Source organism: Pongo pygmaeus, chromosome 1 (assembly GCF_028885625.2).
Source record: "Pongo pygmaeus isolate AG05252 chromosome 1, NHGRI_mPonPyg2-v2.0_pri, whole genome shotgun sequence".
In the NCBI taxonomy this organism is placed as follows: Eukaryota; Metazoa; Chordata; class Mammalia; order Primates; family Hominidae; genus Pongo; species Pongo pygmaeus.
The window spans coordinates 176,345,920-176,359,347 of NC_072373.2; the positions used below are offsets into that span (position 1 = coordinate 176,345,920).

At 40.4% G+C, this 13,428-nt stretch overlaps 1 protein-coding gene across 6 annotated transcripts in view; it reads right to left on the reverse strand.

The window, feature by feature from the left end:
* The window catches only part of TCEANC2 (transcription elongation factor A N-terminal and central domain containing 2), a 55,026-nt gene that overhangs the window by 35,835 nt on the left and 5,763 nt on the right, over positions 1–13,428 (reverse strand). For all 6 annotated transcript variants that reach the window (XR_010124545.1, XM_063655658.1, XM_054486967.2 and 3 more), the window contains exon 3: positions 3,964–4,105. Coding sequence is in view for 5 of the 6 variants with exons in the window: in XM_063655658.1 (XP_063511728.1) it covers positions 3,964–4,105 (142 nt within the window). In the remaining variant the exon portion in view is untranslated. The remainder of the gene's footprint in view (positions 1–3,963; positions 4,106–13,428) is intronic.

Here is a 13,428-nt window from a genome sequence, read left to right on the forward strand (position 1 = left end):
GTACCATCAGTCAGCAGAAACAATAAATAACAGATTTAAATCCCCAAGAACCATAAATATTAGAATAGTTAGATGAATACAGAAGAGCTAGATATTAAATGTTTAAGAAATAAAAGGCAAAATCACAAGAATGCACCAAAAAAAAATTTATAAAAAACATTTTGGGGCTGGGCGCGGTGGCTCACACCTGTAATCCCAGCACTTTGGGAGGCTGAGGCAAGGCAGATCACGAGGTCAAGAGATCGAGACCATCCTGACCAACATGGTGAAACCCCGTCTCTACTGAAAATACAAAAATTAGCTGGGTGTGGTGGCGCGTGCCTGTAGTCCCAGCTACTCAGGAGGCTGAGGCAGGAGAATCGCTGGAACCCAGGAGGCAGAGGTTGCAGTGAGCTGAGATCACGCCACTGCACTCTAGCCTGGGTGACAGAACAAGACTGTCTCAAAAAGAAAAAAAAAAAAATTGGGGGGGATAAAGCAAATTTGTAAAAATGAAAAACAGTTTTTGAAATAAAGAACTTAACAAATGGGCTAAATAGCAGATTAGAGTCAGCTGAAGAGAGAATGAGTGACGTGGAAGATACGTATCTGAAGACATTACCCCACAATGCTGAGTCAGACAAGGAGATAAAAAATAGATAAACTAAAGGGTACGAAGAACAGAAGACCTAATATGCTTCTAATTATAGAGTCTCAGAAGGAGGGAACAGAAATAATGAAAGAGAGTAACTTTTGAAGAAATAATGGTTGTTGCCAGGCATAGTGGCTCATGCATGTAATCCCAGCACTTTGGGAGGCTGAGGTGAGAAGACTGCTAGAGCCCAGGAGTTTGAGACCACCCTGGGCAACTTAGCGAGACCCTGTCTCTAAAAAAAAATACAAACGTTAGCTGGATGTGGTGGCGCATACCTGCAGTCCTACCTACTTGTGGGGCTGAGGCGGGGGGATCACTTGAGCCTAGGAGGTCAAGGCTGCGGTGAGCTGTGATTGTGCCACCGCACTCCAGCCTGGGTGACACAGAAAGACCCTGTCTCAAAAAAATTAAAAAAAAAGATAATGGCTGTAAATTTTCAAAATGAACATGAATTTGCAGGTCCAGGAAGTATAATGTATCTAAGATAAATAAAAAGAAATACAGGCTATGGTAGCCAGTCTACAAGTTAGGCTTCAATGATTATCACCTCCTGGTATTCATACCCTTATGTTGCCTTCCAAACTGTATCAGGGTTGGTCTGTGTGACCAATAGCATATGACAAAACTGATGATATATCACTTCTGAGATTAGGTTATAAAAGACTGTGGCTTCCATCTTGGTTGTTCTCTTGTTTTCTTGTTCTTTCCTGGATCACTTGTTCTGGGGAAAGTCAGCTGCCATGTCATGAGCAGCTCCAAGGAGAGGCCCACATGATGAGAAACTGAGGACTCCTGCCAGCAATCCTGTGAGCCATTTTGGAAGCAGATCCTTAAGCCCTGGTCAAGCCTTCAGATGACTACGACCCCAGCCAGCAGCTTGACTGCAACCTCGTAAGAGACCCTGTGCCAGAACCACCCAGATAAGCTGCTCCTGGATTCTCAACTTAAAAAAATGGTGTGAAAAAATAAATATTGTCTTCAGCAGCTAAATTTTAGAGTAATTTTTACACAGTGATAGATAACTAATACATATGCCAAGACCAAACAGTTCTGAATGGTTTACAAAGAACCTTCTCCATCTGGTCCAGAATGTCTCTCCAGCCTCATTTCTTGCCACACTCTCTCAAGCACATTACATTTCTAACACGCCAAACTACTTTTAGTTTCTGGAATGCAACATGTTCTCTCCCACCTCCACCTTCTATACAGCTCACGTGATGTACCCCGGCCTCACACATTCTTCAATACCTTCTGCCCTACTCCTAACACATATAGTCATTTTGCTAACTTCTCCCCATCATCAGAGCACTCATCACATTGTATGATGAAGTCTTGTTAAACTGTGTTTCTATTAGACTTAAGGCTCCAAAAAGGCAGGACAATATCTGTCTCCTTCATTATTATGCCTATATAGTTCCCAACACAGGGAAGGTACTCAGTAAATATTTGTCCCTTATAACCCACAGGATAGGAAAAGGCAGGAAGACTAAAGGTTGAAGAAATGTAAACACTCTCAGGCAATGATCCAGATGAAATCTTCAGCATAGCAACTGATGTAACTATAAAGAAACCAAGAAACTCCTATATTCCATACAACCTCAGGTTTAGGGGAGGCCTGGGATAGAGTCAAAACTCAAAGTTGGTTGGTTTCCAGTTCCTCCTAAGTCAAGCCCTGTTGTGGTTTCATTATGATTCTTGAATTGAAATCTCCAAACATCAGAAATACCCATTCTTGAAAGCATACTCACAATTATACTTGAACACCAAATAGAAATTATTTTTTTAATTATAATCTTAAAATCTTCAAATCCAGCCTATTATGTTGATATTTAAGTTATGATCATATATAGTATTTGTGGAATGTGCTTAACTATATACATATACATATGTACACATATACATGTCATAAACTAGTAATCACTAGTACCCTCTACTGGTGGAAATACTTTATCTGCTCATACGAATGGTCTTATTGCCCCCTAGTGATTATAACCTATAAAGACAAAATCCAGCAGCAGATGGGAGAATCTCCTTGGCTACAATGATAGGGTCTTATATTCTTAAAGCATCTGATTTTCTCAGATTCTGGTTTATATTACAGGGGTACAACTCTAAGACTCTTGGGGGGCCCTCTGGGGATTTTGCACAGCTCTTCCCAGCTGTTAGTGCCAGTTCTGAAGCTGCTCTCTCTCCTGCTTCTCATGAACAAGAGGTCAAGGGGAGGCAGACCAAGGCAATGGCTGCACTAGTGAGGGCAAGAACAGCAGCTGTGAATGACTGTCCTGGACTCCCTGGGGAGCTGGGAGCAGCTTGAGTAACACCTGTTGGCCCTCCCTTACATATTATTCACAGTTGTGTACTGTACTAAAATGGCAATTCAACATGGTCCCTGACTTACCTTTTAAATATCTCCAATGCTATAATATCAAGATGTAACTGAAATGTCACCTCTTCTATGAAGCCTTTTCTGAAGTCCCCAGTATATACCTTGTTTAGATTAGAATAGTACTCAGAACACTATTTACACGTTTTTATTTATAACCTACAATATTTCACTGTTCCCATTTGTCTATATGCTCGTCTCCTCTACCAAACTCTAAGTTTCTTTCTTTTTTTTTTTTTTTTGAGAGAGTCTGAGTCGCCCAGGCTGGAGTGCAGTGGCACGATCTTGGCTCACTGCAACCTCTGCCTCCCAGGTTCAAGCAATTCTCATGCCTCAGCCTCCTGAGTAGCTAAGATTACAGGCACGGACCACCATGTCTGGCTAATTTTTGTATTTTTAGTAGAGACGGGGTTTTGCCATGTTGTCCAGGCTGGTCTCGAACTCCTGACCTCAAGTGATCTGCTCACCTCGGCCTCCCCAAGTGTTGGGATTAGAGGCATAAGCCACCACACCCAGCTCAAATCCTAAGTTTCTCAAGGTCACAAATCATATCTTATCCATTTCTGCATACCCAGCATCTAACACACTCAAAATGTTATCCATGTGTTATTGCCAGTTTCCAGTCCATGAAGTAAGTACATAAATTAAATTTAAGCATTTAGAAACTTTCATAGTAACTTGACAAGAGTAATTCTATATCTGTTGAATGTAATTTTAAAAACTGGGGCTTGTATTTTGTATATTTCATTTTTCTGATAACTTTTTTAATATATTACCAAGGTATTGGCCTGCAACCAACAGATAATTTTTTAAACAACAGTCCTTTACCAGAGAGTTGAAAGCACTGATAAGGCAGATAACTTCATGTTTGAAGGAGAGAGGAAGGAAAGAAGAAGGGAGACAAAATATAAGCTTTCTTAAAAAATAAAATTAAGAAGGAATATACCTATCCTTGTTGATTTTAACACTTCCCTGGAGGGTATTTTCTTCTTTAATTCTTGTAAGGCTTCAACAAGATTCTCTTTGGTTTGATCAGGAAGCTCCAGCATAGTTTTCCATCTTTTTATGTCTTCTACAACCACAACTCTCTGGGAAAAAGAAAAGTCATTTGGAAAATGGAACATTTTCATTAGAAAGACATCTGCCTTCACCTGAGCTAATGGGGTTCCTATTGACATATGAATTATTGATTATGACCTGAACCAAAATACAGTGCATCTGATGGCCCCAAATGATGGATAATTGCTTAAAAGCAGGTACGGCTTAGTGCAAATCAGGAAGAGAGGTGCATCTATTAGGAAAAGTGCAAGTTTTAATTTTACCATCTCAGACAGCACTGGGCACTTAGCAGTGAGAGGCAATAAGGATGAGAAGAGAAAAACAATGCTGAGGCGAATCAACTCTATAGCTCACTTAAGAGTGTCTTAATTCATAGGCAAGAACAGCGAGCAGGGAAGTCATAGACATGTTTATGTCAACAATCAAAAGCACACTTCAGTAGTTCCCCACTTCCTAGAGGATAAAACTTAAAACTCTCTCTTGTTCAAATAATTTTTTAAAACTTCAAACACATAGAAAGGTACAGAGTAACCCACTATTTATAATGGAAAAAATGAACACTTTGCCATTTCACATAAAATAATAAAACATTATAAAGTTTAAGTACCTTTGTATCCTGCATCAACTCATTCTCCTCCTTCCCTTCCTAGAAGAAACTATGTACCATCTTAAAGTTGATATGCATCTTTCCATTAAGTATAAAAAATTAACAGTTAAAGAATCTGGGTAAAGGAGATGGGAAAGTTCTTCATACTGTGTTGCAAACTTTTCTATAGTGTTGAAATTATTCCACTAATAATTTTTTAAAAAGTAAAGTGGGAGACTTTTAATTTGCTTTTACAACTACACCCAAAAAGTCTCATCTTGGATTGTTATTATCTGAGGGAGGTGGGCACAGTTCGGGAACTGAAGGGGATTCTGGGATTCTGGTAATATTGTTTTTTGATCTGGATGCTGGTGTGTTTATTGTGAAAATTCCTCATGTATACTTACAATTTGTGCAGTTTTCTATGTGCATTTTCTGTATGATACTTTGATAAAAGCAACAACAAAAAAGTCTTCTCTCTCTCCCTTGGCTGGTGTCTGCTTCCAGCCTAGAAGCCTATGGTGGGAGAAGGGTGTTTGATTTCCCTCTCACTCCAACTTTGCTTCTCTTCCTCTCCAATCCACTTGTTTGGTTTGGTTTCTGACCCTTCCAGGTTCAAAGCCAGGAAAAGGAAAAGAGGAAAGGGAAAGGAAAAGCCTTATTTTAACATAGTGATACCATGCTAATCAGGTTTTAGTACTACCTGGACTTGGCAGATGTTGAAAGCTGACTTTCTTTTTCTCGTATAGGTTACTTTTGCAGTTCCTTGGAAAGCTCCCACTGTTGAGCTCTCACCTGCAGTTCCCATACTGTGGGCACTGTCTCCTTCTGCCAGCCATCCACAAGTCCTCTGGATTCCCCAGTTTTTGGCAACCCACCTCCCACAGGCTCTCCCTATAGGGATCCCAGTGTCCTTCCAAGTATCTTTGTGGACCCATCAATTTTCATGCAACTCCAGGCCGGCTAGTATTTTCTCCCACACTTGCCCACATCTTTGCCCTAAAGAATTCGGCGGGTAACAGCCCTCCCAATGTACCCACTTCTCCTTTTGCAGTATTTTCTCCCACACTTGCCCACATCTTTGTCCTAAAGAATTCGGCGGGTAACAGCTCTCCCAATGTGCCCACTTCTCCTTTTGACATCAGTCAGCCATTCTCTGTCTTTAGACTTTCCCAGGCATAGGCTGATCTCTGTCCACCAACCCCAGGAACTAAAGTCAAGTTCTCCAAGTGAAAAAATATCGTGGCACTCTTGCTTCATCCAAAGGAATTCTCTCTCCCCTCTTCCTTTAACTTCAACCTACTTTATGGCTTATGGTGGGTGATGGGTTCAGGATCCCAAAACTGGTCTTCAGGTATTGCCTTCTGTATAGATGGTCTAGAATCTCACTGGGAAATATCATTTGATACCTACTGCTTTGTTCTCAGTCTTTAGGGGCATTAGTAAAAACTGAGACAGTCTTTTTCTATGATCTGTTACAATATAAAATGGTATTAGTGTTAAACTGTATGAAAAATAAATCAATAAAGCTAAGGGGAAATTTTGAATAGGAAGAAAGTGTAAATAGTGTACATGGTGAAAAATGCCTTTTTCACCAGTGTATTTTATTGATTTATCCAAACTGAAACATGTAATCCTGGTTGGTTGATCCATTTTAATAGTATTGGATAGTATTCCATTATTTTTATACACAAATGTCTTAGAATTTTAAAACTATTCCCCTATTAGGTAGTTTCATTTCCCATATTTTACATGTTACAAATATTGTTTCAATGAACTCATGTCTATGACAGTTTTTTGCATATTGTCTTCATCTCTTTACTTTCAACTTCTCTGGGTCATTACACTTTACATAGCCTGTGGCTGCTTTATTTTGCTCCCTGCCTCCTATTCCAATCTGAGAATCTCTATCTTTTAATAGGCATGTTTAATCCATTTGTATTTATTATGATTACTGATATATTTGAACATATTTTCTCCTTTTTTCTTCTTTTGTATCTTCTTTTTAACAGTTTTCTTTAATCTATTTTTTTCCTTTTTCCTTTTTTTTTTTTTTTATAGATGGGGTCTCACTCTGTTGCGCAGGCTGGGTGCAGTGGTAACAATCATAGCTCACTGTAGCCTTCGACTCCTGGGCTCAAGCAATCCTCCTGCCAGCTTCCCGAGTAGCTGGGAGTACAGGCACATGCTACCACGCCTGGCTAATTTTTGTTGTTGTTGTTTTTGAGACAAAGTCTTGTTCTGTCGCCCAGGCTGGAGTGCAATGGCACAATCTCGGCTCACTGTAACCTCCGCCCCGGCTCCCCCAACCTGTTCAAGCAATTCTTCTGCTTCAGCCTCCTGAGTAGCTGGGATTGCAGGCATGCATCACCACACCTGGCTAGTTTTTGTATTTTTTGTAGACATGGGGTCTCACTCTGTTGCCCAGTGCCCAGGCTGGTCTCAAATTCCTGGCCTCAACTGATCCCCTCACCTCAGCCCCTGAAAGCACAGGGATTACAAGCGTGAGCCACTGTGCCCAGCCCCCTTTTTTTTCCCTCTATGGTTTGGAAGTTATATATTATATTTCTATCATTTGAGTGTTTACCTTTACAATTTTTTTTTTTTTGAGACAGAGTCATGCTCTGTTGCCCAGGCTGGAGTGCAGTGGTGAGATCACACTGCAGCCTTGACCTCCTGGGCTCAAGTGATCCTTCTGCCTTGGCCTCCCCAACTGCTGGGATTACAGGTGTGAGCCACCATGCTCAACCTACCTTTACAATGTTTAAGATGTATACTAACAGAAACTGATACCAGTATTCTCCTCACAAGCCTCTACTTCAGAAACCCCAATTCCATGGCTTCTCTGCCTATCCCTTATGTACTTTTTTCTTTCATATTTCTGTCTCTTCATTTCTGTATGATACATCCTAAGTGACTTATTTAGAAATCCTAAGTATTTCTCTTTTTAGCTATGGCTTGCCTATGTTTAACCTGTTTGATGTGTTTCTGCTTCAATAATGATATTTTTTCATTGGACAAGTTCTGTTTTTCTTCTTCTCCAAACTTACCTGTTCTCTTTTCATACTATTCTGTTCTTATCTTATGGTTTCCATTCCTTTATCTCTGTGAACATGAGGTCTGGAGGCAGGGAACCTAAGGCTGATTCGCGCTGACTTCCTAGAACTAAATCAAAAAGAAAACCCCGGCGGGGCACAGTGGCTCACACCTGTAATCCTAGCACTATGGGAGGCCAAAGCAGGCAGATCACTTGAGGTCAGGAGTTCAAGACCAGCCTGGCCGAAATGGCAAAACCCCATCTCTACTAAAAATACAAAAATTACCTGGGCATGGTGGCACATGTCTGTCATCCCAGCTACTTGGGAGGCTGAGGCACAAGAATCATTTGAACCTGGGAGTTGGAGGGTGCAGTGAGCCGAGATTGCGCCACTGCACTCCAGCCTAGGTGACACAGCGAGACTCTGTCTCAAAAAAAAAAAGGAAAAATGCACAACCAACCAAACTGGTCGCTTGCCTAGTCTTTATTTGCATAGGGGTGTAATTTTGTAACTTCATTTCAGCCTCTGATTGGTCCCCTCCTGGAACCAATCAGACATTTGCATAGGGTGTAACTTTGTAACTTCACTTCAGCCTCTGATTAGTCACCTTCCACAACCAATCATACTGGTTGCAGGCCACTACTTCATTTACTTAGGGTGTAAGCCAAGTAACCAATGGGAAGCCTCTAGAGGGTATTCAAACTATTCAAACCCCAGAAAATTCAGTAACCTGCACTCTTGAGCAGTGTGAGCTTGAGCCAGCTCACACTCTATGGAGTGTACTTACTTCAATAAATCTATGCTTTCGTTGCTCCATTTGTTGCTTTATGCATTCTGTCCAATTCTTTGTTCAAAACGCCAAGAACCTGGACACCCTCCACCAATAACAAACATTTTAAACATATTTAAGGTCTCTTTGAGATTGTTTTCTTATCTCTACTTCTTGGGGTAGAAATTCTATTACTTACATCTGTCTGCTCATTCTCTCCCTTGGTAATTTATTTTCTTATAGACTGTAATTTCTGACCATTAGTTTATCCTTACAGGGGATTCTGTTCTATGAAAGTCCTCTGCATTCTAGGATATGAAGTGTCTTAATAGAGAAATCTCACATTTGCCTTTGCCAAGATTTGAATTTTCTCAGTTCCAGGCCAGTTTTTATATTACTTTTTTTCAGTTTTGCAAATAGAGTGAATTTAACTACAGCTAGCCTTCTGGATTGGCAGGTTTCACACCTGTGGATTCAATCAACCATAGGTCAAAAGTATTTTTAAAAAAATAGATGGCTGCATCTGTATTGAACACATAGAGACTTTTTTCCTTGTCACTATTCCATTAACAATACCGTATAAAAACTACTTACAAAGCATTTACATTGTATTAGGTATTACAGATTGAGTATCCCTTATCCAAAACGCTTGGGGCCAGAAATGTTTGGGATTTGGGATTTTCAATATTTGCATTATACATACTGGTTGAGCATCCCTAATCCAAAAATTCAAAGTCCAAAATGTTCTCATGAGCATTTCCTTTGGGTACCATGCTGGCACTCAAAAGTGTTGGATTTTGTGACATTCTGATTTCAGATTAGGATGCTCAACCTGTATAGTAATCTAGAAATGATTTAGACTATACAAGAGGATCTATATCGAGTATAGGCAAATAGCACACCATTCTATATAACAGACGTGAGCATTCGTGGATTTTGGCACCTGTAGGGGTGGTCCTGGAACCAATCCCCTACAGATACTGAGAGATGACTGTACACATATTCATGCATGGTAATAAGAGTGTGGTTCTAATTTATTATTATTGTCAACTCTTTTTCCATCTAAGACCCTGAGAAGGTAACAATCTGCTTCCCTGGACAAGTGGATGGAATTTTTCTAGCTCATTTCTCACAAACATATGGTAGTCCTGTTTTGGCTTCCAGCTTCACATAGGAGATCAATTCTAGCTCCCCACATCACATTAGCCCGAGGTCCTATCTCCCATCCATACTGGCCTTAAAATCCCAGCCCCTAAGCATTATATCTGGATTCAATGTTCCCTGCAACTATTTAGCTTCAGCTCCCATTTACAGCTCTGATTTTGCTTTCCTCTCTCTTCCTGGCACCTAAGGATTTCCCTTTCTTGCTTTCAAGCTCCGCTCTGTATTGGAGACTTTTAATCCAGCATTTCTGCATGGCTGGAATCAGGTTAAGGGTTCCACTCAGATAATTTCAACATATAGAACTAAAGAAGTCCAAACTCTTTAGCATGGCATAAAAGGCCTTCCATGACTTGGCTCCTGACATTCTTTTCAGTCTCATCATTTGCTCCAGATACATCAAACTATTTACAGCTTCCTTTTGAATTTCATACTCTTTGCCTGGGATGTTCTTTCTTTGCCTCATTTACCTGATAAATACTTAATTCATTTTTTAAGACTCTCTTCAAGCATCACGTCTTCTATGAAGCCTTTCTTGCCTCTCCTCTACCACATTTTACCATACTCCACTTTGCGTCCCTCTGCAACTTGTATAGACTCCTATTGTTGCATCTATGCTTTCTGCAAATACTTACCATCAACAAGGCTGTCTTTCCCTTAAGGGCTAGAACCATTTCTCATTTATCTCACTATCCCCAGTGCACAGTAGGTGTAACTGAACAAAACTATTTCTACCTTCAAGGACTAAGTACAGTACAGTTTTCAGATATGAAATTTTAGGTCAGGAATAGGAAAAACATCAGTCTATTCAAGAGCAAAAGGATTCCATATATATCAAGAAATGTCTCAATCTCTAATTATGAGCCAGAAAATAGATCGCTCAAATTATTTGGAGGAACAAGAGAAATGGACACAAAATATCAATAAGGACACTACAATGAGGAGTAGAATAGTTATTGCCAGAAAGAAGATGTGCTTTCCAATATACCATCTGGTTTTACAGTTGTGGATTGCTGAAATGTCAGGTTTGACAAAACCAATTAGGGAAAATGATTCATTCATAAGCAGTTACGTGGGCACCATTCCACTGGTGGGGGCAGGAGGCAACATATTGGCTAGTCGATCCTACAAAGGAAGGTTTATAGAACATTCTGAAGTGATGAACCTAAAAGAATGAGTATACTCTAGGACCTTTTAATTTAAAAAAATCTTTTATTGCAACCAACAGAAGAAATCACTTCCTCTTAAGGGAGTAAAAAGAGATTAACCAAATTAACCTTTACCACTTAAATAGACATTACATGAGCTCTATTGAGAATCACTTTTATAGAATGTGATACGCCTATGGCAAAATTACTTGTAATATATACTGATAACAGAAGTACAATGGTCCTAATATTCCAAGATTTTTATACCTCTTCAGTTTGGCATTCAGAAACTTCCACTTTTTTTTTTTTTCCAGCTCACCCTATCTATAGGGGACAGACTATGAACCCAGATTGTCTAGTTCAAATACCAACTTTGCCACTAATGGCTACATGACTTCAAGCAAGCTACTTAATCTCTCTGTGCCTTAGTTTTTCATCTGTAAAATATAAATGATAAAAGCATACATTTCACAAAGCTATTATTAAGATTTAAAGAGTAAAGCATTAGTTAGCACAATGCCTGGACCATAAAAATGGACTCAATAAATGTTAGTAGTAATCCTTATTACTACTATCATCCTCCTCCTCCTCAGCTTTGGTTTTACTATACAAGCCCCTCCTTTTCCATACATGAAAGGAGGAAACTATTGGTTTTTACTACATGCCAGGCACAATGGTTAGCCCTTTCAATATGAATTTATTTATTTCGCTCTCATAATAATCATGCAGATGGGGTACTGTTATTTCTGATGTTACTGATGAGGAAACTGAGGCTTAAACATTTAGTAGGTTCTTGGCATTAAAACATAATGCTCATGTTTGGATGTCACTTGGCAGAAAGTGGACCTAGCTGACTCTAACATTCACATTTAACTCAATTTCTTTTTAATTTGCCATTGTGAACACACCAAGCATCATGCATACATAGAGGAAGCAGAAGAGCACATACCACTCATTGAATGGTTATGTCACTACTTCCCTAGAGTATATCAGACCTAGTCAAATCCTCCCGTCCCTTTATGGTGCCCTGCCACATAGCCTTCTTTGGGCACTAAAACAGGGACTAAGCTCTCTCTTCTCTTACCTCTTTTTTTTTTTGGTTTGAGACAGAGTCTTGCTCTGTCACCCAGGCTGGAGTGCAGTGGCATGATCTCGGCTCACTGCAACCTCTGCCTCCCGGATCCAAGTGATTCTCCTTCCCCAGCCTCCTGTAATCATGAGTAGCTGGGATTACAGGAGCCCGCCACCACACCTGGCTAATTTTTGTATTTTTAGTAGAGACGAGGTTTCACCATGTTGGCCAGGCTGGTTTCAAACTCCTGACCTCAGGTGATCTGCCCACCTTAGCCTCCCAAAATGCCGAGATTACAGGTGTGAGCCACCACGCCAGGCCTCTTCTCTTACCTCTTAACCCTTACTGTCTATATGACAATTCTGTAATGGATCACATATAATTTTTTCTCATTATTTTATTTTATTTTTGAGACAGGGTCTTGCTCTGTTGCCCAGGCTGGAGTGCAGTGGTATGATCATAGCTCACTACAGCCTCAACCTCCTGAGCTCAAGCAATCCTCCCACCTCAGCCTCCCTAGTAGCTAGGACCATAGGCGCATGCCACCACGCCCGGCTAATTTTTTTTTTTTTTTTTTTTTTGACACAGAGTCTCGCTCTGTTGCCCAGGCTGGAGCGCAGTGGTGCAATCTCGGCTCACTGCAACCTCCACCTCCCAGGTTCAAGCAGTTCTTCTGCTTCAGCCTCCCAAGCAGCTGGGACTACAGGCGCGCACAACCATGCCCAACTAATTTTTTATTTTTAGTAGAGACAGGGTTTCACCATATTGGCCAGGCTGGTCTCAAACTCCTGACCTCATGATCCACCCGCCTCGGCCTCCCAAAGTGCTGGGATTACAGGTGTGAGCCACCATGCCTGGCTGCTAATTTTTTTTGGTAAAGATGAGGCCTCACCATGTAGCCTCACCATGTAGTTTGGTCTCAAACTTCTGGGCTCAAGTGGTCCTCCTGTCTTGGCCTTCCAAGTGCTGGGATTATAGGCATGAGCCACCACACCTGGCATCATTATTTATTAACTTCTTATAATTTGATCACTTTCCAGGAAGTTTCATGAGGGTTTGTATTTTGATCTTAAATTTCTCTCATGTTCTCTATAGTACTTAGCACTGTGCTGGGCATAAGCTGTTTCACAATATTTGTAGAATACTTTACTATCAAAACCCTACAACGGCATGCCAGAATACAGATGATTACTATTTATTCAATACATTTTACCTACAGTGTAGCAGGCACTGTGTTAGGTCTTGGAGCAGAATCAGAACATAATAAGATATTACAGTCCCGGGTCTCAGGAATTCATAGTGGATTGGAGAAAGCTACAGGTAATCAGACAATTACAATACAGTAAGGTAAGTGCTTCGACAGATATTTGAACCAAATGTTGAGAGTACTAATGAAGGAAGGATTAACTCCCTTATAGAACCCAGAAAGCATTTCAACATTCATTTATTTGACAAATATTTATTGACCACTTAATATGTGTCAGGCACTGTGCTACGTCCAAGGGCAGAGAGGTAAATAAAATACTCAAGATCCTGGCAGAGTGTGGTGGCTTACGCCTGTAATCCCAGCACTTTGGG